This window comes from Corythoichthys intestinalis, chromosome 14 (genome assembly GCF_030265065.1).
Source record: "Corythoichthys intestinalis isolate RoL2023-P3 chromosome 14, ASM3026506v1, whole genome shotgun sequence".
NCBI classification, from domain to species: Eukaryota; Metazoa; Chordata; class Actinopteri; order Syngnathiformes; family Syngnathidae; genus Corythoichthys; species Corythoichthys intestinalis.
Genome location: NC_080408.1, coordinates 8,730,268 through 8,758,049, shown reverse-complemented (window position 1 = coordinate 8,758,049; position 27,782 = coordinate 8,730,268). Strand labels below are relative to the sequence as shown.

Below are 27,782 nucleotides of genomic sequence, written 5' to 3'. Positions count from 1 at the left end.
CTTTCTTCTCAAACAAGGAGAAAACTGATCAGAGATGCAGCCAAGAGGCCCATGATCACTCTGGATGAACTGCAGAGATCTACAGCTGAGGTGGGAGAGTCTGTCCATAGAACAACAATCAGTCGTACACTGCACAAATCTGGCCTTTATGGAAGAGTGGCAAGAAGAAAGCCATTTCTCAAAGATATCCATAAAAAGTCTCGTTTAAAGTTTGCCACAAGCCACCTGGGAGACACACCAAACATGTGGAAGAAGGTGCTCTCGTCAGATGAAACCAAAATTGAACTTCTTGACCACACTGCTAAACGATATGTTTGGCTTAAAAGCAACACAGCTCATCACCCTGAACACACCATCCCCACTGTCAAACATGGTGGTGGCAGCATCATGGTTTGGGCCTGCTTTTCTTCAGCAGGGACAGGGAAGATGGTTAAAATTGACGGGAAGATGGATGCAGCCAAATACAGGAACATTCTGGAAGAAAACCTGTTGGTATCTGCACAAGACCTGAGACTGGGACGGAGATTTATCTTCCAACAGGACAATGATCCAAAACATAAAGCCAAATCTACAATGGAATGGTTTAAAAATAAACGTATCCAGGTGGCCAAGTCAAAGTCCAGACCTAAATCCAATCGAGAATCTGTGGAAAGAGCTGAAGACTGCTGTTCACAAACACTCTCCATCCAACCTCACTGAGCTCGAGCTGTTTTGCAAGGAAGAATGGGCAAGAATGTCAGTCTCTCGATGTGCAAAACTGATAGAAACATACCCCAAGCGACTTGCAGCTGTAATTGGAGCAAAAGGTGGCGCTACAAAGTATTAACGCAAGGGGGCCGAATAATATTGCATGCCCCACTTTTCAGTTTTTTTATTTGTTAAAAAAGTTTAAATTATCCAATAAATTTTGTTCCACTTCACGATTGTGTCCCACTTGTTGTTGATTCTTGACAAAAAATAAAAAATTTTATATCTTTATGTTTGAAGCCTGAAATGTGGCGAAAGGTTCCAAGGTTCAAGGGGGCCGAATACTTTTGTAAGGCACTGTATATCAAAATTACACGAAAGTGATGTAAAATGAAAAATCATGCCTGCCATTGTCAACGATAGATGTCCAATTAACTTAAACTGGAAGAACTGCAAGCAAATGCTAATTTTCCTTTGCCATTGACAGCACTCGATGTTCAACCCATTTTGACTCGGAGGGGCAAGTCAAAATGGATTGGACATTGAGCGTTTTCAATGGTAGCCAGTGTGAAAACTCGTTTGGCAAAAAATAAACTAAGAGATCAAATTGCCATAAATGAGGCCTGCAGAGCAAAATGAGTTTGACACCCCTGGTTTAGAGAAATTGTCCTTTCTAATCTTCCATTGACAACAAATAGTGCAGTTTTTATTCATTATCTCACCAAATCTTGGTATCTCAGAAACACTTAGCCTTATCTTTTGAAATGAGTACTTCCATATTTTCCCATATGAAGCATATCCAAGGTTTTTATGCTTTAATCTAGTTTTTGTTGCTGTTTTACATTGTCACACTATTGTCGCCTACATATACAGTGGTATGAAAAAGTATCTGAACCTTTTGGAATTTCTCACATTTCTCCATAAAATCCACCATCAAATATGATCTGATAATTGTCAAAATCACACAGATGAAAAAACTGATTTACTGTAATTTCTGGACTATAAGGAGCACCTGACTATAAGCCGCCAGCCACCAAATTTGACATAAAAAACGGCATTTGTTCATAGATAAGCCACACTGGACTATAAGCCGCAGTTGTCCTCATTGTATTATGGGATATTTACACCAAAAGATATTAACTGGTAACACTTCATTTGACAATGGCATCATAAGACTGTAATGAAACCAAATGAACCACCATTAAGCTTTGAACCAATTTGGTGCAAAGCCTTATTGTTTTAAAAATCTTCATTTGGCCATCACTTCTCCCTTGGGGGAGACAGTCAACCTCTGCTGCCACCTGCTGTCAACACTGTTATCATCCAACATTCCTCCTAGCATGCATTGCAGTGCTACAGATGTAAAAATAAATAAATAAAATTCATGTTCTGTGCTAATTATTTCTTCAGTTACTGTTCTAGTTGTTTTATTAATTGCTAGTTATGGTATTTGGTAACATTTTTTGGATAGTGGTGTAATAATACTGTCATAATTATTACATGACACTGTCATAGGCATTATTGAATGCTTATAATAGATGTCGGTTAGTGTCATACAGCAAATTATCTTACTTTTAAATGGACGTAAAAGATCTGAGCTGGACATAAATGGAGTTAGTGACATAATATGCAACATGACACATTTTGACATCTGTCATAATAATTCAGTAATACCCATGATATTGTCGTGTCATGTCATAATTATGACATTCTTATGACAGTCTTATGATGCCGCTGTCAAGCAAAGTGTTACTTATTAACCCAAATAATCAAATAAGCCCCACTGGACTAGAAACCACAGGATTCAAAATGAGGGAAAAAAGTAGCGGCTTATAGTCCGAAAATTAGGGTAACTAAAACCACCCAAACATTTATAGGTTTTCATATTTTAATGAGGATAGTATGCAAACAATGACAGAAGGGGAAAAAAATAAGTAATTGAATCCTCTGTCTAAGGAGACTTAACGAGCAATTGAAACCAATTTTTACACAACAATTTAAGTCAGGTGTGTGCCCAATCACTGATGAGTGGTTTAAAGCTAACCTGCCCATTATAAAACACAGACCTGGTAAGAATTGTCTTGATAAGAAGCATTGTCTGATGTGCATCATGGCTCGGTTAAAATAGCTGTTCGAAGGCCTGCAATCAATGGTTGTTGATTTGCATAAAGCTGGGAAAGGACACAAAACATCTCTAAAAGTCTGGATGTTCATCAATCGACAGTCAGAGAAGTTGTCTCCAAATGGAGCTGTTTCTTCTCTCCCAATGAGTGGCCGTCCACCAAAGATGATGCCAAGAGTTCAGCGCAGAATACTCAGAAAGGTAAAAAAAGAACCAGAGTGTCTGCTAAGGACTTACAGAAATCACTGGCGCAATCCAATAATTCTGTGCACACATCAACTATATGTAAAACTATGGCCAAGAATGGCGTTCATGGGAGGACTCCACGGAGGAAGCCACTGCTGTCTAAAAATAAACATGGTTGTCCGTTTAATGTTAGCAAAAAGGCACTTGGACACTCCACAGACGTTCTGGCAAAACATTTTGTGGACTGATGAAACCAAAGTTGAATTGTTTGGGAATAACACACAACGTCATGTGTGGAGGAAAAACGGAACAGCTCACCAACATCAACATCTAATCCCCACCGTGAAGCATGGTGGAGGGAGCATCATGATTTGGGGCTGTTTTGCTGACTCACGGCCTGGACAACTTGCAATTATTAATGGAAGAATGAAGTCAAACGTTTAGCAGAATGTTTTGCAGGATAACCTGAGGCCGTCTGTCAGGCTGTGGAAGCTAAAAAGAGGATGGATGCTGCAACAACACAATCTATCCATGATCCAAAACACAGAGGTAAATCAACTTCAGAATGGTTTCAGAGGAACAAAATGCACGTTCTGGAGTGGCCAAGTCAAAGTCCAGACTTCACCCCATTGAGATGCTGTGGCATGACCTACAGTGCCCTCCATAATTATTGACACCCCTGAAAAAGTTGTGTTTTTTAGCATGCGCATATTTCGTGGCACGTCAGACCCACTAAGAGTGTTTGTTGCCAAAAAGCTCAATCTTGGTCTCATCTGACCAAAGCACACGGTCCCAGTTGAAGCCTGGGTGTGTATTTTTGTGTGAGACCAAGATTGAGCTTTTTGGCCACAAACACTCTAAGTGGATCTGGCATACCACGAAAAATGTGCATGCTGAAAAGCACCTCATACCCACTGTGAAGTATGGGGGTGGGTCAGTGATGCTGTGGGGCTGTTTCACTTCCAAAGGCCCTGGGAACCTTGTTAGGGTGCGTGGCATATTGAATGCTTTGAAATACCAGGACATTTGAAATCAAAATCTGTTGCCCTCTGCCCGAAAGCTGAAGATGGGTCGTCACTGGGTCTTTCAGCAAGACAATGACCCTAAACATATGGCCAAATCTACACAGAAATGGTTCACCAGACACAAAATCAAGCTCCTCCCATGGTCATCTCAGTCCCCAGACCTTGTTTTGTTGGCAAAAGGGGTTGTACAAAGTATTAACACCAGGGGTGCTAATAATTGTGACACACATTATTTGATGTCAAATAATTGTTTCTTTATGTAGGATTTTTTCCCCACTGAATGAATGCACTTGTTTTGAAGGTTGGATTTTTCTCTTTTTTTCCATTAAGGTCCCATATTATTTGAATTAAAAACACATCTTTTTCAGAGGTGCCAATAATTATGGAGTACACTGTATAGACAGCGATTCATGCCAGACATTTAAGGAATCTGACTGAAATACGGCAGTTTTGTAGAGAGGAATGAGCCAAGATTAGTCCTGATCGATGTGCCAGACTGATCTGCAGCTATAGGAAGCGTCTGGTTGAAGTAAATCCTCCCGAAAGGGGGGCCACAAAATATTAAATGTGATCGTTCACTTACTTATTTTCCCCCTTCTATCATTGTTTGCGTACTATCCTCATTAAAATATGAAAACCTATAAATATCTGGGTGGTTCTAGTTAAAGCAGGCACTGTTTTTTCATCTGTGTGATTTTGAAAAAGATCAGATCACATTTGATGGTGATTTTATGCAGAAATGTGAGATATTCCTAAAGGTTCAGATACTTTTTCACACCACTGTAGTATATACACCGAGTTGATGCCTTCAGTAGTTACCGGTAGTTAATTTCTAGTCATTAAATGACATGTTTAAAACGATGAACTGTCAAACCAAAACAATTCTTTCCTATTTGTTGGCTTTGTTGAGCCTTGAGGGGGAAAAAAAAGTTCCCTTCTGCTCAGTACTTTCATCTTGGCCTCAAGGTTGTTGTTGTTTTTTTGTTTTTAGAAGGTTAGATGGCTCCTCTCTTGGCGCATGCAAGCATTCACACATTCACACTGTCTTCCCTTTTTTTTACAGCATTTGTTTTGCATTTCATCACCTCTGATTGCCTTCGCAGAGTCCCATTGACCTTTCCCGCCCTCCTTCCTGCAAATTTCACTGCAGGCTTTCATGCCACCAACTGCAGCCAAATGCAATCATCCACCTCTGGACTATACTCCAATTTGGGTTATGAGGCAGTGTAAAAGTCATTAACCGGTTCAGTTTATCGACGCGACAAAAGCTTGTTTGTTGCGCGCAATTACAGCTGCCGTATGTTGGATTGGGATGACTGGCTCAAATTAATTTGATCATTTTGAGCATTTATGAAATACTACAACAATCCCTTTGTTAAATATATGTAATTGTACGGCAAAGGTTTTGGTTAGAAGTCACCTAAAGTTTTTCTATTGACGAAAACTAAAAATCAGCTCTTATTTAAGTGTAAAATAAATAGAAGAAAATATCAAACTTGTGAACCTAAATATGAGGCAATCATTCTATCCATCAGAAAAGCGTGCTTCCTAATCCATTTCGTTTTGCCTTTAATTTACTCGCTGATGAATATTCCATCAAATAAGTCAACGTTTCCTACTTTTTTTGTAGGAATTTGTACAAAGATTTCATGAACATAAGCCAAAAATGGTTAAGTTTATTATATTAGAAGCAGAGGTGGCAAAGTACTGACACTCTGTATACTGTATACTTGTTTAAAAGTAGAAATGCTGAATCAACTTTAAGCAGAAATATGAACATACTCTGAAATATAGTAACAAAAAAATTGGCTGTTGATTACAGTATGTATACACAAAAAGTCCTAGCCATTTGCATTAGTGCTCCCTAATTCATGTTCTGCAATGTCATTGCTGTTTTTTTTCCAACATCTTGATCAATCAAGATTTGCATCAACTTACTTCGACTTTAGCAACACCAAGGTAACTTTTCAGGTTTTGTCGATTTTAGCGACACCGGTGGACAAAACCGGTAGTGTTTTGCCTTAAGGAAGACTGCGAGTTCCCAGTTGAAGCTTGGATCCGTGTGCTTTGGTCAGATGAGACCAAGATTGAGCTTTTTGGCAACAAACACTCTAAATGGGTCTGGCGTGCCACGAAAGATGCGCATGCTGAAAAGCACCTCATACCCACTGTGAAGTCTGGGGGTGGGTCAGTGATGCTGTGGGGCTGTTTCGCTTCCAAAGGCCCTGGGAACCTTGTTAGGGTGCATGGCATCATGAATGCTTTGAAATACCAGGACATTTTAAATCAAAACCTGTTGCCCTCTGCCCGAAAGCTGAAGATGGGTCGTCACTGGGTCTTTCAGCAAGACAATGACCCTAAACATATGGCCAAATCTACACAGAAATGGTTCACCAGCAGTGTTGGGCACGTTACTTTAAAAAAGTAATTAGTTACATTACTCACTACTTCTTCCAAAAAGTAACTGAGTTAGTAACTGAATTACTCTAAAGTAAAAGTAACTAGTTACCAGGGAAAGTAACTATTTCCGTTATTTTAAAAAGAACTTGTTGTATGTCAAAGAATTTGAAATTTTCTGAGCAGTATTCGAGTCAGCGGAATAGAGAAGAACAGACAGGTAGTTAACTTGTTAGGTGCTTCAGCAGATTTGAATTGCTTACCACAGATGTCGACAAAAGCTTTGCCCTGGGACATAAATTACACATTACATGCAGGTTCTTTAATTTCGACAAACTTGAAATAGTGTCTATATCCCCACCTCTTAAGGGACAAATTTTCTTCTGAATGCTCTGCCATCCCGACCCTGTGCATCTGTTTTGCGTGTGTGTGTGTTTGCCGCACCCGCTGTTCCGGTTTGCTTGTGAAATCACCGGCTCTGATTTGGCTTATCACGACACATGACTCTAACCCTCAGCCAATCACAATCACTTCCATCGCATCTCTCGAGGGGCATTCAGGTAGGCCCGTTTCCCGACAATTCACGTCACCTTCAAAGCGTCTGCCGTCCTCAAGATGGAAGCAGAATTATTGCTGGCTGACAGTGAGAGATGGGAACGTGGCTAGCATCAGGTGTAGCAAACACAGAAATGTTACCAAACTTTGGAAAGCATTGTCTAATTGAATGAGCAGGGACAAACAGCTTGGAGTCAGAAATACGTGCACTGTTCTCGAACCTGAACGCACCCCAAGTCTTGGATGACAAATCAACAGAGCAGAGAGTCGACTCGACACGGCTGGTAGTTTCTTCAATTTATTCAGAGTAAGTAACGCACCGCTTTTGACCGTCAGTAACGGTAACGGCGTTGTAACGGCGGAAAAAGTAATTAGTTAGATTACCCCGTTACTGAAAAAATAACGCCGTTGCGTAACGGCGTTATTTATAACGGCGTTACTCCCAACACTGTTCACCAGACACAAAATGAAGCTCCTCCCATGGCCATCTCAGTCCCCAGACCTTGTTTTGTTGGCAAAAGGGGGTTGTACAAAGTATTAACACCAGGGGTGCTCATTAATTGTGACACACATTATTTGATGTCAAATATTTTTTTCTTTATGTGGGATTTTTTCCCCACTGAATGAATGCACTTGTATTGAAGGTTGGATTTTTCTCTTTTTTTCCATTAAGGTCCCATATTATTTGAATTAAATATATAATATATATATATATATATATATATATATATATATATATATATATATTAGAAGCTAAAAACACATCTTTTTCAGGGGTGCCAATAATTATGGAGGACAATGTATATGTATGTATATATATAATAAATGCAGTAAGGGGGAAGTGACGTATGCCGTACAGCAGTCAACACATTTGTACTTTTTTTGTGTGGCAGGGTTCCTGTCACCCTCCTCAAAGTTAATTAGTGCCATTGAAAGCGATACAGACCCCCTAAAGATATAAAAGAGGTGTCATTCAACTAGTTGTCAGTCGACTTATCAGGACAAATGTTATGAAAATATCTTATAAAGGTTGAAAAGTTACCTAGTGTTGCTTTAAGTCATCATTTGTTGTAAAGGTTGATAAAAGTACAGAGTAGTACTTAATTTCTTCCCATCACAAATCAGGAGAACTATTTTTGTTCATAGCCATGCAAAAAAATGAACTGGTTCTACTAATTACAGCACTTTTTTTTTCTTTTCTTTTTTTTTTTTTGTACACTGAGACTTATTAATTCGTACGGGAAGAGACTGAAAAGGCTTCCAGCCTCACATCAGTCAGACCTAATTTGATTTGAGGTGAGTAAAGGGCAGACAGAAGCGTCCCCCAATGCACGTTTACACCGAGGTGGGTTCTTAGAACTCGATTCATTTGCTTTGCTTTCAGCGGTGCGGCGTGTGGCGCTCCATGTTTGCTAATGGACTCGGCGTGCTGTCGGATGTTTGAAGCACACCTCAGGTGCTTACGTGTTTTCTTTTCTCACGACAGGACGTGCTTCTTGTATGCGGGACTTTTAGGCCCGTAGGCATTTTTAAGATTGATCAAAAAAAATATCTACTGAAAATCCAAGCTCCTTTTTTTTGTACATTGAATGTTGGAAATTGTATCTTATATAGAATGCATTGTGTCATATCAAAACTAATTTTTCTATACAATCAATAAATCTGCTGGTTAAAGATTGATGTCTGTCATTTTTGGGGGATGTTGGTGTTGCTGTTGTGACTTGAAGATGTGCATTACGTCATTATTGTTGGGTCAGATTTTGATTTCAGTTTTTTTGGACATGTACCCATTATTTTTATTCTGTTAACACATTGGCTGCCATTGACAATGAAAGACGTGAAATTCATTTGAGCTGGGAGGTATGGCAGTGCATGAGTTTATCATTGGTGGTGAATGAGTTTCAATTTTCTCCAAACTTGAAAAATGAACCACCTCCTCCCCATGGCACTGAATGAGATCATATAGAGTATGTATTAAAGTGCATAAACAGTATGTGTAATAATTCAGTTTTTATGGTTATTATTAGAGTTTTCCAATAATTACTTTTTAACCGATATTGTCCAACATCAAAAATCCGATACCGATATATGCGGTCGTGCACTTAACGTGTTATTCCTAATTGTATTGTGATGCCTCACTGGATACTTTCATAATGATAAATGTAACAACTTCAAGGTTTTCCAAATAAAATAAATATTCTGTGAAAAATATAACTTCAACTGAAGTTATAAAAAATAAGAGATCCTTATGAATTATATATTGAAATGAGCAATTCAAACAATTGATTACAATAGCGAACCGCACGAATGCTATTTTTAGACCGTGGCGTCGCCATCATAGCGCGGTTGTGGGACATTATAGACGCGCTGTCGCATGTTATTTCTGCTTGTTTTCTTCGGTAAGCTTTTAAAAAAAATTTTTTTTTAAACATGCCAATCAAACACTGCTGCTATGGAACTTGTAGAAACAACTCTAAACATTACGACAAATGAACGATGTTTTCTTCATACGTTTCCCGAAACCATAAACTCGGAGGAAAAAATGTGAAGAATGGATCAACTTGGACGGACGTCCAAAAGACCAATTTAACACCAACCAGCAAGGTGAAGCCATTCATATTTCATGTTCAGTAAACATTTTGTTTGGGGCCATGGCCCTACAGAGGATGAAGAGGTAAGCCATTATGATATTTTTACTTATTTTTTAGCGTGGTGTTTTGCCGTGCTGCTTCTGTTTGACAATGAATGACCTGAAAAAATTAAAATGGTATCTGACTGCCACGCTTACCTTTTCTTTTGTGGAAAAAAAACAAAAAACAACTTCAGTCAGGGGGAAGTGTAAATAAATTATAGAATTAAGATTTGTGATTAATAAAAAAAATTAAGTGTTCGTTGGCTGTCACTGACTAGCATTTGTGATCGCTACACAAAAATAGCAATGTAAATTGCCCCCAAGAACGGGCTTAGACATAAGACAACCAGAGGATATATAAGAAAGACAGGGCGTATGATGGTAAAGGATAGATTGTTGAAACAGGATAATGTCATTGTCAGTGGCTTAAGGCAATGCATACAAGAAAAAGTTGTCGATAAAAAAAGCGAAAAACTGGATCGACTTGATCCACAGTTAGCTTATTTTCCCCGTCTTTTTCAGCCCTCGACACTCAAGCCATCTCTTTAACTGAACATTTGTATGTTTGTATTTTTTCCACGTTCACTTTGAAGGCAACATGCATATTGGCACAAAACCAATGATGAACATTGATTTCAATATTATCCTGTACTTTAAAAGGCTTTTTTTCCCCCGGCTAATATTACTGGTTACTGGTTAGTAACGGACTTTACTGTATTTTTTGGACTATAAGCAGATTTTTTCATAGTTTTGCTGGGGGTGCGACTTATACTCTGGAGCGACTTACAGTGGGGCAAATAAGTATTTAGTCAACCACTAATTGTGCAAGTTCTCCCACTTGAAAATATTAGAGAGGCCTGTAATTGTCAACATGGGTAAACCTCAACAATGAGAGACAGAATGTGGAGAAAAGACAGAAAATCACATTGATTTTTAAAGAATTTATTTGAAAATCGTGGTGGAAAATAAGTATTTGGTCAATACCAAAAGTTCATCTCAATACTTTGTTATGTACCCTTTGTTGGCAATAACGGAGGCCAAACGTTTTCTGTAACTCTTCACACACTGTTGCTGGTATTTTGGCCAATTCCTCCATGCATATCTCCTCTAGAGCATTGATGTTTTGGGGCTGTTGTTGGGCAACACGGCTTTCAACTCCCTCCACAGATTTTCTATAGGGTTGAAATCTGGAGGCTTGCCAGGCCACTCCAGGACCTTGGAATGCTTCTTACGAAGCCACTCCTTTGTTGCCCTGGCTATGTGTTTGGGATCATTGTCATGCTGAAAGACCCAGCCACGTCTCATCTTCAATGCCTTTGCTGATGGAAGGAGATTTTCACTCAAAATGTCTCGATACATGGCCCCATTCATTTTTTTTTCCTTGACACAGATCAGTCGTCCTGGTCCCTTCGCAGAAAAACAGCCCCAAAGCATGATGTTTCCACCCCCATGCTTCACAGTGGGTATGGTGTTCTTCGGATGCAACTGAGTATTCTTTCTCCTCCAAACACGAGAACCTGTGTTTCTACCAAAAAGTTCTATTTTGGTTTCATCTGACCGTAACACATTCTCCCAGTCCTCTTCTGGATCATCCAAATGCTCTCTAGCGAAGCGCAGACGGGCCTGGACGTGTACTTTCTTCAGCAGGGGGACACGTCTGACAGTGCAGGATTTGAGTCCCTGGCGGCGCATTGTGTTACTGATAGTAGCCTTTGTAACTGTGGTCCCAGCTCTCTGTAGGTCATTCACTAGGTCCCCCCATGTGGTTCTGTGATTTTTGCTCCCCATTCTTGTTATCATTTTGACACAACGGGGTGAGATTTTGCATGGAGCCCCAGATCGAGGGAGATTATCAGTGGTCTTGTATGTCTTCCATTTTCTAATAATTGCTTCCACAGTTGATTTCTTTACACCAAGCGTTTTACCTATTGCAGATTCAGTCTTCCCAGCCATGTGGAGGTCTACAATTTTGTCTCTGGTGTCCTTCGACAGCTCTTTGGTCTTGGCCATAGTGGAGTTTGGAGTGTGACTGACTGAGGTTGTGGACAGGTGTCTTTTATACCGATAATGAGTTAAAACAGGTGCCATTAATACAGGTAACGAGTGGGGCCTCGTTAGACCTCGTTAGAAGAAGTGAGACCTCTTTGACAGCCAGAAATCTTGCTTGTTTGTAGGTGACCAAATACTTATTTTCCACTCTAATTTGCAAATAAATTCTTTAAAAATCAAACAATGTGATTTTCTGTTTTGTTTTTTTGTTTTCCCACATTCTGTCTCTCATGGTTGAGGTTTACCCATCTGACAATTACCTCTCTAAATCTTTTCAAGTAGGAGAACTTGCACAATTGGTAGTTGACTAAATACTTATTTGCCCCACCGTATGTTACGTTAACATACCGGCCACGTTCGCATTTCCTTGTTCATGCATCATGTAACATTATCATACTGTACACTTATTCAGCATGTTGTTCTCTTGTATTTTATCTTTTAAATTGTCTTAGAAGATGACATATCTGTTCTATGTGTTGGATTTTATCGAGTAAATTTCCCCCCAAAATGTGACTTATACTCCGGTGCGACTTATGTTTTTTTCCCCTCTTTGTTGGGCATTTTATGGCTGCTGCGACTTATAGTCCGAAAAATACGGTAGTCATTGTATTCACTGTTGTTGGGCCAAAACCTTCCATATGTCCATGTCTCCTGTTTTTTCCACTTAGACTTTTCTGCATTTACAGAGGCTTGCTACCTTCCAGTCTCCAGCCTGATGCATAGTAAGAACAATAACAGCATCAAACTACAATAGAACACCTTTATTTCAATTGTATGGTACATACACACTATGACAGTAGGCCTTATTGTGGGACTTGTGTAGAAATTTCAGTCCAGTATTGCAATTCCTTTGTCAGTCTAATCTATCAACAGTCATTTGAAGTCTTTATTGCATAGGAGCTACTCATTTCATACTATAAGTCCATACTTTCATGCTACAGCATCATTGATTTTTGCAAAGTGAATACTTCCACGTGGTGCGATTACAAAGGCAGTCAATTCCTTAATATTTTGTATTCAATGAGGCCACTTGACATTCATGTGCTGACGCGAGAGAAGCAGAAGACTTTAAAACAGATATATATTGCTTTGCTAAGCTATTTTCTAATCTAAATTGTATCACAGCGGCAACCTGTGACAGGTCAATTACACGTCCTTATCATCCGGCTGTCGTCTAGACAGCCTTGCTACGTTACACCTATAACACATCCATTTTAAAGTGAATTAAAATCATTTAACAATTGTTGAAGTGCATTATAGAGATTTGGTTGGAATGGTAGTCCACTTTGGGGCTAATTAAAATGGCATGTCTGTTCAGTAGGGGTGTGAAAATATATCAAAAAGGCAGACAACGGCATGAGCCACTAAGATCCGAGTCATAAATCCCAGTTCAAATGGTTTGGGCTCGTGATGCACGATAATACGTTTTTCAACCGATAACTGATAATTGCCTCCTCGTTCCAGCCGATAACCGATAATGTCAAGCTGATAATTCAATTAAAAGATATACGTAAAATTTTAAAGTATACACAAGAGCAAATGTTACTGTGCAAGCATAGAATTTATTGCTCTTTTTTCCACATCAAATGTGAACAAGTAGTGAATTCCAACATCTAAACAATGACAGTGTCTGACATTGTGTAATGGTAAACTTTTGGCAACGATTACTTACTGAGTGAATAGCTAAGTTGCACAAAAATGCCTTTAAAACTAAGTAATTCCTAACATATATACAGTGGGGCAAATAAGTATTTAGTCAACCTCTAATTGTGCAAGTTCTCCCACTTGAAAATATTAGAGAGGCCTGTAATTGTCAACATGGGTAAACCTCAACCATGAGAGACAGAATGTGGGGAAAAAAACTGTTTGATTTTTAAAGGATCTATTTGCAAATCATGGTGAAAAATAAGTATTTGGTCAATACCAAAAGTACATCGCAATACTTTGTTATGTACCCTTTGTTGGCAATAACGGAGGCCAAACTTTTTTTGTAACTCTTCACAAGCTTTTCTCACACTGTTGCTGTTATTTAGGCCCATTTCTCCATGCAGATCTCCTCTAGAGCAGTGATGTTTTGGGGCTGTTGTTGGGCAACACAGACTTTCAAATCCCTCCTCACCCCGTGGCGTCAAAATGATAACAAGAACGGTGAGCAAAAATCCCAGAACCGCATGGGGGACCTAGTGAATGACCTACAGAGAGCTGGGACCACAGTAACAAAGGTCAATCAGTAACACAATGCGCCGCCAGGGACTCAAATCCTGCACTGCCAGACGTGTCCCCCTGCTGAAGAAAGTACACGTCCAGGCCCGTCTGCGCTTCGCTAGAGAGCGTTTGGATGATCCAGAAGAGGATTGGGAGAATGTGTTATGGTCAGATGAAAACAAAATAGAACTTTTTGGTCGAAACACAGGTTGTCTTATTTGGAGGGAAAAGAATACTGAATTGCACTATACCCACTGTGAAGCATGGGGGTGGAAACATCATGTTTTGGGGCTGTTTTTCTGCAAAGGGACCAGGACGACTGATCTGTGTATAGGAAAGAATGAATTTGGCCATGTATCGAGAGATTTTGAGTGAAAATCTCCTTCCATCAGCAAGGGCATTGAAGATGAGACGTGGCTGGGTCTTTCAGCATGACAATGATCCCAAACACACAGCCAGGGCAACACAGGAGTGGCTTTGTAAGAAGCATTTCAAGGTCCTGGAGTGGCATGGCCAGTCTCCAGGTCTCAACCCCATAGAAAATCTGCGGAGGGAGTTGAAAGTCCGTGTTGCCCAACGACAGCCCCAAAACATCACTGCTCTAGAGGAGATCTGCATGGAGGAATGGGCCAAAATACCAGCAACAGTGTGTGAAAAGCTTGTGAAGAGTTACAGAAAACATTTGGCCTCCGTTATTGCCAACAAAGGGTACATAACAAAGTATTCAGATGAACTTTTGGTATTGACCAAATACTTATTTTCCACCATGATTTGCAAATAAATTCTTTAAAAATCAGACAATGTGATTTTCCTTTTTTTTTTTTTCTCCACATTCTGTCTCTCATGGTTGAAGTTTAACCATGTTGACAATTACAGGCCTCTAATATTTTCAAGTGGGAGAACTTGCACAATTAGTGGTTGACTAAATACTTATTTGCCCCACTGTATCGTTACTACACTGCAAAAACACACCTCCTTAAAACTAGTTAAAATTCCCTTGTTTTAGGTGTAAATCTATTGGAAATATGTGAAATTATCTGCCAGTGTCTAAACTAAATTTCACTCTTAGATTTCTTGAAATAAGAAAAATAGCTCTCTGAAAATAATTTTAACAGCCTTATTTTAAGCGATAGATTATGACATTTAATTCTTAAAAAATGTGTTTGTCAGAAATATTCTTTATTCAAAAATGTATATGGTTCAAAACATTATCTGAAAGTAAATTTTTCCTGATTTAGGTGCTTAATGAGTTGAACCGGAGATGAACCGTTTCCGATCGTCACAAACCCTGTAGTATGGATTTGTTTACTATTAGCTTTAGCCTTCGTGCTAGTGGTAGCCTTGTATTTGTTCCACAAATCATTGTGATGAAGCTTTAAATGGCTGATCAGGTTAGTGGTGTTGATTGAGGATGCTTTCTTTCCGCCTCGTGGAACTTCAGCTTCACACACGAAAAGGTAATTGCACACTTGAAATGGAGCCGCCATGATTTCAAGCATTTCATGTGACGTCACTCATATGATGGGCTTCAGAAGAGTGAGGGGTCAAGGCGGCGATGCAGAATTGGACAAAACTACATTGACTGCGCACATTTGGAGACTAAATCAAGTATATCAGAGCTCCCCAAACTTTTTCCTGTGAGGGCCACATAACCTTTCCCTTCTCTAATGAGGTGCCGGGGTCAGTTTTTAACAAAAAAAAGTGTGACGATTGCAGGAGTGCCTAAATGTAAAAATTTATTGTTTTTCAGGAAGCCACAATCAAATAACCCTTGCTGGATTCCTCACGGAACAAAATTAAATAAAATAAAAATAATACTAAAAAAATATATAACATAATATAACTAGGGCTGTCAAAATTATCGCATTAACGGGCGGTAATTAATTTTTTAAATTAATCACGTAAAATATTTGACGCATTTAACGCACATGCCCCGTTCAAACATTAAAATGACAGCACAGTGTCATGTCCATTTGTTACTTTGTTTTTTGGTGTTTTGTCGCCCTCTGCTGGCGCTTGGGTGTGACTGATTTTATGGGTTTCAGCACCATGAGCATTGTCTAATTATTGACATCAACAATGGCGAGCTACTAGTTTATTTTTTGTTTGAAAATTTTACAAATTTCATTAAAACGAAAAAATTAAGAGGGTTTTTAATATAAAATTTCTATAACTTGTACTAACATTTATCTTTTTAGAACTACAAGTCTTTCTATCCATGGATCGCTTTAACAGAATGTTAATAATGTTAATGCCATCTTGTTGATTTATTGTTATAATAAACAAATACAGTACTTATGTAACGTCAGTTGAATGTATACATCCATCTTGTGTCTTGTCTTTCCATTTCAACAATAATTTACAGAAAAATATGGCATATTTTATAGATGGTTTGAATTGCGATTAATTACGATTAATTAGTTTTTAAGCTGTGATCAACTCGATTAAAAATTGTAATCGTTTGACAGCCCTTAAATATAATATATATAATACTATTAATCAAATAATTAATAACCAAATAACCCTCTCTGGGTTCTACACAGAAAAAGCCATAAAATAAATAACACAAGTAAAAAATAAAAAATAAATTGTTCAGTGGGCCGGACCAAATGTGGAGGCGGGCTGTATCCGGCCCGCGGGCCATAGTTTGGGGACCCCTGAAGTATATGATTATTGGATTGGATTATCGGTTGAATTTTTTAAAAATCTGGATTATCTGTGTGACGTCATAATTGCCATTATCGGCAGATAATTATCAGTAACCGATATTATCGTGCATCTTTATTTTGGGCGTCTACTAGTGATAAACTTATTCCAATTTACAGCAGAAGGATGAAAACAGTTTGAATTTCTGTTTATTAGTCATTTTATAGAACGATCTCCTGACCCATGTATCGATAATCGTATCGCCATATTGTGAGATCATCGTTATCATGAGCCTTGTATCGCAAATCGTATCGTATCATGAGGTACCCATAGGTTCCGATCTTTCCTGTTCACACTCCATGAAATAACCAGCTAATAACTAACAGAACAGCGTTTCACTAACTTTTTTTTGGGCCTTGGTGAAGGTCGCTGCCATCGTTTTTTAATAGTGTCTTTTTCCCTAAATCTTTGGTGCATCATTTTAGATGGACGACTTGTGGGCAGGTTCAGTTTTGCGTGTCGGACTGCCCGGGCGCGCAGTTCTTCAGGCGAGAGCAAGAGGCCAGGCGGTTTCCTTCCCAGTAGCCGGCGTCCTGGCCGTCGTGGCAGCGACACTTAGTACAAGAGTCCACCCATACTGGCTCGCCGGCGGGGATCACTCGGCTATGCGACGAGTCCACATAGCAGTTTGGACCTGGAGGGAGGAAAACGCTCAATTGTTCATGCATGACCTCGTTGGAGCACTTGAGCAGGGTACACACATCATAAATAATTCAGTGTTTTTTCCTCACTTTTGTTTACCATATTTTCCCACAAAAACATCTATTTTTAGTAAAGTGAATTTTGTTAGGCCGGTTTTGATAACTTTTTATAGATATGTACTTTCCAGTGAATATTTTTGTATCGACTCAAAATTGTTTTTTCCCAGGTTCTTGCACTTCATTTTTTTTTTTTTTTTGTAGTCTGTCCGAATGCCTCGTGACAATTAGCCACCTCACAAGTCAGTCTCGGTACTACTCACTTTGTCAAGTTATGTGCTTGAGTCTAGGGCTGCAACTAATGATTACTTTTATTATCAATTAATCGGCCAATTAATTAAACGATTAATCGATTAAATGGATAAATGACACTTTTTCCAATTACAGTGGTATAAAAAAGTATGAACCTTTTGGGATTTCTCACATTTCTGCATAAAATCACCATCAAATGTGATGTGATATTTGTCAAAATCACACAGATGAAAAAACAGCCTCTGCTTTAACTAAAACCACCCAAATATTTGTAGGTTTTCATATTTTAATTATGATAGCATGCAAACAATGACAGAAGGGGGAAAAATAAGTAAGTGAACCCTCTGCCTAAGGAGACCTAAAGAGCAATTGAAACCAATTTTTACCAAACAAAAGTCAGGTGTGTGCCCAATCACTTATGAGTGGTTTAAAGCTGCCCTGCCCATTATAAAACACACACCTGGTGAGAATTGTCTTCATGAGAAGCATTGTCTGATGTGCATCATGACTCGATCAAAACATCTGTCTGAAGACCCGCGATCAAGGATTGTTGATTTGTATAACGCTAGGAAAGGATACAAAACCATCTCTAAATGTCTGGATGTTCATCAATCGCCAGTCGGAGAAGTTTTCTACAAATGGAAAGAGTTTGGCACTGTTGCTTCTCTCCCAAGGAGTGGCCGTCCACCAAAAATGACGCCAAGAGTTCAGCGCAGAATACTCAGAGAGGTAAAAAAGAACCCTAGAGTTTCTGCTAAAGACCTACAGAAATCACTGGCACAGTCCAATATCTCTGTGCACACATCAACTACAGTTTATGTAAAAAAAAAAAAAAAACACCAAGAATGGTGTTCATGGGAGGACTCCACGGAGGAAGCCATTGCTGTCTAAAAAAATTGTTGCTCGTTTAATATTTGTAAAAAGGCACTTGGACACGCCACAGAATATTTGGCAAAGTATATTTTGTGGACTGATGAAACCAAAGTTGAATTGTTTGGGAGCAACACACAAGGCCATGAGTGGAGGAAAATGGTACAGCTCACCGACATCAACACCTCATCCCCACCGGGAAGCATGGTGGAGGGCGCATCATGATTTGGGGCTGTTTTGCTAACTCATGGCCTGGACAACTTGCAATCATTAATAGAAGAATGAATTCAAAAGTTTATCAGGATTTTTTGCAGGAAAACCTGAGGTCGTCTTTCAGACAGTTGAAGCTAAAAAGAGGATGGATGTTGGAACAAGACAATGATCCAAAACACAGAAGTAAATCAACTTCAGAATGGTTTCAGGAGAACAAAATACACATTCTGGAGTGGCAGAGTCAAAGTGTAGACTTGAACCCCATTGAGATGCTGTGGCATGACCTAAAGACAGCGATTCATGTCAGACATCCCAGGAATCTTAACTACAGCAGTTTTGTAGAGAGGAATAGTCGTGATCGATGTGCCAGACTGATCTGCAGTTACAGGAAGCATCTGGTTGAAGTTATTGCTGCCAGGGGAGGGGGGCAAAATATTAAATATAATGGTTATTTTTCCCCCTTCTGTCATTGTTTGCATACTATTCTCATTAAAATATGAAAACCTGTAAATGTTTGGGCGGTTTTAGTTCAAGCAAACACTGTTTTTTTCATCTGTTTGATTTTGACAAAGATCAGATCAAATTTGATGGTGATTTTATGTAGAAATTTGAGAAATCCCAAACGGTTCAGATACTTTTTCATACCACTGTACCTTCACAGTTTACTTCTGAAAATTGGCAAAATTGTGAATTGTTTTTTTTTTTTTTCCACTAAACATAAATATAATGAAATCTGATATTTACAACTGAGAAGTTACATATATGGTAGAATTTCAACAACTTAGAGACATTTAAGGTGAAGAATTTCCTAAACGATGAATTTGCTAACCGATTAGTTGTTCATTAATCAATTAATTGTTGCAGCTTTTGAGTCTACCGCGCATGATAATACAGTAAGTACACACGTGGCGTGGACTCTCACCCTCTTGGCACTCAGGACAGCACTTGCCAGGCTGGTACACAGGGTTGACGCAAGGTGGGGGCGCGCAGTCGGCTACCAAACATCGGGCGATGCCATCGCTGTCGCACGTGCACTGCTCACATTCGGTTGGCTAAGAAACAAAAGCATGTGAAACAGTATCAGAATAAGACACATCATTAGATATGCCTGGTTCTGATTGGTTGTAACATTATATGAGAGGCGTACATACTGCCTGGAATTATTACCAAACAGTATCGCATTACATTTAAATATAATATTCTCTTTGGTAGTTTTTTTTTTTTTTTTCATATTATGGTTGTCAAGTAGTATTTTTTTTTTTGACACAGCTATTGAATAACTACAGTACGTCCTAATAGGTGTATAGCCTACAATGAGGTGGACTCTGATTTGAATTGGGGTTACCATTTGTTGATAGGTGTGAGATATATACAACGTGCATTAAACCTGTTGACTTTTTTTTTTTAATCGTTTTTTTTCACATAGTATGAAATCTGATCCAAATGATTTCTTTCAATCAATAAAATATGACAAAATAAAAACATTATGACTGCAAGGAGATTGTTTGGGAACATGTAATTACACAATTCGCCCATAGGTAGCGCAGCTACTATCGTTTTTAAGCACTAATAGGTATCCGTACTCAAGTTTTTAAATACGTCTGTTTTTCCCATTACAAAGTTCCACAATTATTTGGCTTCATTATCAAATTTTATCTATTTATTTGGATTATTTAAATGTGACATTTTTAAGAATACTTTCAAACGTAATTTAATGTCATCGTATTCATTTGCAGGACTTAATTTGTACAAATAATATTATTTTATAAACATTTTTAACATATTTAATATATTTTTCTCATTTTGACAATGGTATTACCTTCGTAAGTCTTACGTGACTTCATAAGACATTTGTTTTTAAAGTTGACTTAAAAAAAAAAAATTAGGTAATATTTTTGAAAAGTTTCTTAGATTTGTGCATGTATAGCGTTATTATTCCATTATAATTTATTTCATAACAGACTGAATGGTATCCCTTTTTCAAGTCGCGTTTATTTGTTGTGATGAATGTTTATTAATGTTTCGCTCAGTGTAATTATATATTTCCAAACTGTCAAATCAGAAATTCGAAATTTTCTATAATTATATATTTTCTTTTATGACCTACGCGGTGGAGGTCCCACCAGGTATTTACCTGGAAGTTGTGCCCCAGCTCGTAGACCACCCCCCGGTACTCGCAGCCGATTCTTTCGCAGCGGGGGCAGCAGTCGCTGGGGTAGTGGCTCACATGGATGCACGCCGCCGGCAAGCTGGTGCACTCGGTGCGGGCACACGCCGAACCCTCGGCGGTGCACTCGCACTGGGTGCAGTGGTCCGAGTCCAGGAAGTACCACTCCCCCAGGTAGTAGACGCTCCCGTTGGCCTCGCAGGTGCTTTCCGTCGGAGGCTGCTGCTGTGGTGGCTGCTGGCCGGCCACCGAGAAGCCGAAGGCGGCTTGGGAGGACAGCAGCACCGCTAAGATGAGCTGGCGCCACGACATGGTTTAAAGCACAACTGAATATGGTCAAAGTATTCCTTGAAAGTTCGTTGGATGTTTTTTTTCCCCCAAGACGGAATATTTGTCACATTGTTGCTAAAACTTGTTGACTTTCTTCCAACTCTTTTCCCCGCTTAATACTGTCTGGAGCTTTGGTGGAAAAGTGGGTGGAGGCATTGGGGTAGAAGCACTGTATCCTCCCCTAAGTGGTCCATTAGTTTTATTGGAGATTTGTGAACATTTTGAGACACGTTTTTTGCATCTTCATCCTTCACAGTATTGTTTCGTGACATAATTAGAGTGACGACGGCACCTGACGTGACATGAAAGTACTACAAGTTCAACGCGCGACGTGAATTCATTCACCTGAAAAAGGAAGTCGCGCGAGATTTCACGGTAATTCCTCCCCCTAGCAACTGGCATGTTGGCCTTGGATACCACCGGAGGCATGCTAAGTACAGTTTGACGGTGAGTGCCTCTTCTTTATTCCATACGTTTGCACTTTTTGAAAAGGAAGCACATTGTGCCTTTAAGTATTAAAACGTCTATATTTTAATGATATTAAATTGCCAACTGTGCTTTTCGCCCGTACAACACGTTAATTGATACCCAGTTATCGTTAGCATTAGAGCTAACTATTTTGAATACGACAGTATGCTGCCTTCACATACTCTGGGAAAGATGATGCTTACGCCTTGCTAATTGGTAATTATGAGTACGTCCTGTTCTGGTGCTTTTGTTGTCTTGCCGAGAATACAAAAGACACTGACTTCGTTTGTGTTTATTGCGTGGGCAAAATGTTTTAAGACTTTTTAATTTATTTACTACAACAAGAGAATGAATCAAAATGTAAACGGTAAGTTTTTTTATTTAAACGGTAAATTTAGCTAACACTGTGTTACAAAATAAGAGTTTATAAATGTGTGCACTACTTTATCATGCTGGCGTAAAAAAAACGTACTTCTTGACGGTAAATATTCTTAAAGCAACACTAGGTAACTTTTCGGTTTTAGTCGATTTTAGCGACGCCAGTGGACAAATGCCGTTGTGTTTTGACTTTGTTTTCCACACAGTTTCGTGAAATCATGATCTCCCGGTTGCCTGTAGATGAATTAAGCTGTATTTCTGTTTCCAGCGGCTGTGAGACGGATGAATAGTAATAAGGTAATGGATCCAGTAGTGGCTAAACAATACCATATGATGGTTAGCAACCATGTGGCTTAGTGTGGCTAACTTCACCCCACTGGAGCTCGTCAGCTCTGACGAATTCATTTGAGGGCAGGGGACGTCACGCCAGCGAATGACAGCAGGGCCAATATTTATTCTTGAGTGTTCTTTTATCCCTGGTAGCCGCCCCTTTTTTTTCTTCCTCAGACAAAACTTTTTGTCTCTTTTGTCACTCTGCCATCTTTGCAGAATTCGCGTGAAAGCGTTCGCATCGAATTTAGTCTTTATAATGAAAGGGGTAAGTCAGGTATGCCGGGAAGCAGTCAGCACGTTTGTAGTTTTTTTGTGTGGCAGGGTTCCTGCCACTCTCCTCAAAGTTAATTAGTGCCGGTGAAAGCGATACAGACCCTTCAAGATATAAAAGAGGTGTCATTCAACTAGTCGACGTATCATCACAAATATTATAAAAAATAATTTTTAAAGGTTGAAAAGTTACCTAGTGTTGCTTTATATAACTTATAGTTTCTTCGCATTCACAACTTGTTTTACGCGATCTGCCATTTAGAAAAGTAAAAGGTCCATATAAAATCCCAGTTCTCAAGTAGAAAATACGACTTGAAGCAGCATTCATGTGCAATTGTCGACTCAACAAGCGATATTTACCATAATTACGACGACATTTGAAGGCAGCATACCTGTACCTAAGCCTAAAAAACACTCATATAACACTCATTAACTTAGAAATTAAAACCACGGATATTTGCTAGATCGCTGAATTAACTTCAATACTATCCTGAAATTTATATTAATAATTTTATTTAGTCAGCTCCCTAACATTTTAAACATTAAGGAGGAAGTCCATCCAGGTGACATTGAAACCCAAATAGTCTCTCAGTGATCTTTTAAAGGTCTTGCATTGTTATCTCGAGTAAATTATTCATTAAGTATTGTTACGTTAAGTTCACTGGAAGCATGTATGCCTCGCAATTTCTGGATTAGTCATCACTTTTTCAATCTGTGATTACAAGAATTTTTCTCTGGGTACTCAGGCTCTGCTAAGTGGAAGACACTCAATTGTCATTTCATTGTTGCTAAGAGATCACTCACTGACTGTCGGCAATCATTTAGGCAATCATTTGATAGAAAACGTATTCATCAAATTCTGTGCCATTTATATGATTTGAACTTCTATTCGGGGTGTGGCAATATATCGGAAAGGTAATGCTTTGTCGCCCAAAAGGTTATCGATATGCTCCCACCAATAATTGATATATCGTTTTAAAAACGTTTCACTGTTTTACAAAAAAAAAAAAAACAACCAACAGGTGGCTACGAAAATCTTCCATTAGAATACTGTCTATGTTAGCTCACTGGCTGCTATTGACGGTGCTAGAGTTTTGACTAGATTAAGAGCTGCATCTATCGATTATCTTAGTAGTCGATTAATCGATGAACTACTTAGTTCGACTAATCGAGTAATCGCACAAATTAAAAAGTAAAATAGCTGAGCTGAGCCTCAAGCTGTATAATATATATATACAGTGCTGCTCAAAAGTTTGTGAACCCCCTCAACATTTTGGAATTTTCTATTATTTCAACCTGATTTCCTAATCAATCAATTCAGTAGTTTTTTTTTGTTTTTTTAACAGTTGTGTTGTCGAGACTAAATTAAAAAGAGTTTTCATCAACTGATGTAGGTGCAAAATTGAACTGTTTGGTCACAACCAAAACCGCCATGTCTGGCGAAAAGTCAACACTGCATACCACCAAAAGAACCTTCTCCCAACAGTGAAGCATGGAGGTGGGAATGTCAAGATCTGGGCTTGCTTTTCATCCTCAGGACCTGGACAACTCCACATAGTCCAGGGAATCATGAATTCTGAGGAATATTGTCAAATCCTAGAACATAACCTGACGCCATCTGTTTTGAAGTTAAAGCTTGGCAGAAGGTGGATCATGCAACATGATAATGATCCAAAGCATTCCAGCAATACAACCAAGGAATGGCTGAAAAAGAAGAAGATTCGTGTTCTGGACTGGCCCAGTCAAAGTCCTGACCTAAATCCCATTGAAATGCTGTGGCGGGACCTGAAGCGAGCAGTTCATGCCAGACGCCCATCAAACCTCTCTCAACTGACTGCGTTCTGCAAGGAAGAATGGGCAAAAATCCCCCAAAGTAGATATGAGAGGGTGATTAGTCACTACAGAAACCGTTTGGTTGAGGTAATCTCTGCAAAAGGAGGCGCAATATCCTATTAACTGAAGGGGTTCACATACTTTTGCACACATGATATCTGAGTTTTTCTTAAATCAACCACTTTTGTTAAATAAAGAATGACAATATAACTATTTCTTTTGTTTCAGTCCATTATTTGGAATGTCAGTATTGTGGATTTGGGTATAACTTAACATTTAATAAGGTTATTTTAGTTTTTTTTACAAAAAATCTGACCATCGCTGTGGGGTTCACAAACTTTCGAGCAGCACTGTATATACCTGTATATATGCGGAGTTAAGTACAACAAAATAATAATTGGCTAACTTATATAGCAAACGTTCGCTAGCTTAAATGCTATAAAATGTTTTTTTTTTTTTTTTTTTAAACAATGCTCTTAATAAATGGTTCAAACAGATATTCCCATAAAAAACGGTCAAATATACCTATAAACTAAATTTCGAATGCATTAACTCATTCACTCCCAGCCATTTTCACCAGAGCAAGGCCCTTCGCTCCCGGCCGTTTTACTGGATTTTGACTGATTTTGCAAGGCCCACAGAAAATTCTGTTCTATTGCTATATAAACATGGAACCCACCAAAAGAAAGACTAGACTCTCTTCTTTCAGCCAAAAAAAAGTTAGTTCATATCTTTTTCCATTCTTTTGAAATCAGTATTAGAAAAAAGCTTATTTTGAGCAATTTTCCAATTTCTGATGAAAAAACAGAGAAATTGAGCTTTTTGTAAAAGCATACATTTCAAACATAACTTTGACTTTAACACAGCTATTTTTCGCTTTTTTGACATCCCAAACATCTGAATATTGTTTCCGTTCTAAAAAATAACATAAACAACTAAACAAATAGAGGTTTTATCGCAAAGTAACAATTTATTTACACATAACTAAACTATTGAACTGTTAAACTATTTGCGCACATAACAACGGGGAAGGCGCTCGGCTGCTCCCGGTTGAATGAGGTGGCTCCCAGTAATCTGATGAGTCCGGATCAAGATCGGTCTCACTTTTTTCATCATCTTCAAATCGTTAGTTTCAACGCAACGTGAGCTCCGCAGAACGCGTGTGGAACCTGACACTGTTGTGGCCGTCACCGTCTGTCTCATTAAGATAGATTTTTTTGAATCCTTCCTTGACGATGGTTTCGTATCTTTTCAAAACACTCCTCCAGTGTCGTTGCCTTTTTTTCTGATCGTTCTTCACATTTTTCTCAAATTCTCACGCGTCTTCACAAGATTCCGCCAACTTCCGTTTCCTGACTATTTTTCTTCACTTCCTTTCTTGGCCCGAGATGAGTTTTTACAAAATGCGCTACTGCCCTCCAGTGGCCAGTTTTATTGCTTTAAAATGAGTTTTGAGCATTGTGCATTGCAGTTTAGGTGCAACAGAACCGAGAGATGCCTATTGTTAAAAAAAAAAAAAAAAAAAAAAAAAAAAAAAACATAAAAGACAAATAAATACGTTTTTGAGACACCGAAACAATTAAAGATAGAATGTATTTACCGTAATTTCCCGAATATAAGGCGCACCCGTGTATAACGTGGTAAAATATAACTTGTAAAATCTAGGGGAAATTTTAGCACCAATAAATAGAAAAATATAAGAAAACAGAGCTCGTGTACAGATACAGAAATGTAATTTTACTGACTGGTGAAACACAGCACAAGCATAGCCCCGATGGTAGTTCAAAACATTACCGTAAACTGACAATATGTACGGGAATAATATGACCTGATAACTTCTTTAACTTACCAGAATCCAGGAGAAAACAAAACATGTGACTTTTCTTTTAAAGGCTGCTGTATAACTTGCTCGTTTCATCATGATGAATAAAAGTTTCTTCCATGGATTGATACGGTAAAATAAAAGTGAGAATTTAAGCCGGAAATCCTAAAGAGCGCATCGCTGTGGACTAGAATGTAACAATAGGAACTTTTGTTATTTGGGTTTGAGTTTCCCGAGGGACAGAAATAGTTGACGGACACAGGAAGTCTGTGTTGTGTTACGTTTGTTATGGTCCGAGTTGCGGAGCTGCAATAAACGTTGACTCAGATGAGTTCAAGAAACAAAATTCTGTGCTTTATTAAGAGTGAAAAAAGCAGAATTTAACACAGACAAAATCATTCGACCGATCAAAGTGAAGTATTACCGAAACAAAATGGTGACGTCACGTACCGTAATGGTCGGCAACGGATCGCCGCATACGCTTCTTCAACACAACATGGCCGTGTCAATAAAAAAAACTGTTTTATATATATATATATATATATATATATATATATATATATATATATATATACATATATATATATATATATGTTAGGGGTGTCAAACGATTAAAATTTTTAATCGAGTTAATTACAGCTTAAAAATTAATTAATCGTAATTAATCGCAATTAATCGCAATTCAAACCATCTATAAAATATGCCATATTTTTCTGTAAATTATTGTTGGAATGGAAAGATAAGACACAAGATGGATATATACATTCAACATACGGTACATAAGTACTGTATTTCTTTATTATAACAATAAATCAACAAGATGGCATTACCATTATTAACATTCTGTTAAAGCGATCCATGGATAGAAAGACTTGTAGTTCTTAAAAGATAAATGTTAGTACAAGTTATAGAAGTTTTATATCAAAACCCCTCCTCATGTTTTCGTTTTAATAAAATTTGTAAAATTTTCAGTCAAAAAATAAACTAGTAGCCCACCATTGTTAAATGTCAATAATTACTTACACAATGCTCATGGGTAATGAAACCTATAAAATCAGTCGCACCCAAGCGCCAGCAGAGGGTGGCAAAACTCCGAAAAACACAACAAGTACACCTTTTACTGTGCTCTCATATCTTTATCTTCATTATCTTTAATCTGTTTGAGCGGGGCATTTGTGCGTTAATTGCGTCAAATATTTTAACGGGATTCATTAAAAAAATTAATTACCGCTCGTTAACGCGATAATTTTGACAGCCCTAATATATATATTTCTGTCTCCATCCCAGTACCCGTGTATAATGCACACCATGATTTTACAAGTTGATTTTGGGGGGAAAAGGTGCGTGTTATAATCGGGAAATTACGGTATACGTTTTTGGCAGTAAATGAGTTAAAAAACATGAGCTCAAATAAAACCTTAGCTTATGTTGGTCTTAACAGGGAGCAGCTTGATTCAGCCATGTGAAATAAGTGTCATATTCACTGTTGCCACTAGAGGGCAGTGTATCCACCCAAACCAAATAAAACTCAATAGAAACACTTTCAAAACATACCATGACAACGCCACTTTAATTTAACGAATA

At 38.5% G+C, this 27,782-nt stretch overlaps 2 protein-coding genes across 2 annotated transcripts in view; one reads left to right on the top strand and one right to left on the bottom strand.

Moving 5' to 3' along the window:
• Positions 1–16,440: 16,440 nt before the first annotated feature.
• On the bottom strand, positions 16,441–21,265 carry zgc:113531 (uncharacterized protein LOC541359 homolog). The gene is made up of 3 exons (XM_057858009.1): positions 20,732–21,265; positions 19,520–19,649; positions 16,441–17,198 (listed from the first exon to the last, which is right to left on the bottom strand). The coding sequence occupies exons 1-3, from the start codon at positions 21,074–21,076 to the stop codon at positions 17,011–17,013; spliced, it is 663 nt and encodes a 220-aa protein (XP_057713992.1). The 5' UTR covers positions 21,077–21,265; the 3' UTR covers positions 16,441–17,010.
• A 251-nt stretch (positions 21,266–21,516) lies between these two features.
• ccdc24 (coiled-coil domain containing 24) overlaps positions 21,517–27,782 on the top strand; it is a 74,269-nt gene continuing 68,003 nt past the window's right edge. The window contains exon 1 of the mRNA XM_057856591.1: positions 21,517–21,541. The gene's annotated coding sequence lies outside the window, so the exon portion shown is untranslated. The remainder of the gene's footprint in view (positions 21,542–27,782) is intronic.

Excerpts from the sequence above, each read along its gene's own strand:
- zgc:113531 (XM_057858009.1), bottom strand. The coding sequence starts at position 21,076 with ATGTCGTGGCGCCAGCTCATCTTAGCGGTGCTGCTGTCCTCCCAAGCC. Across the intron at positions 19,650-20,731 it reads AGCTGGGGCACAACTTCCAG|CCAACCGAATGTGAGCAGTG; the intron begins GTAAATACCTGG and ends TTTGTTTCTTAG. Across the intron at positions 17,199-19,519 it reads CTGTCCTGAGTGCCAAGAGG|GTCCAAACTGCTATGTGGAC; the intron begins GTGAGAGTCCAC and ends TCCTCCCTCCAG.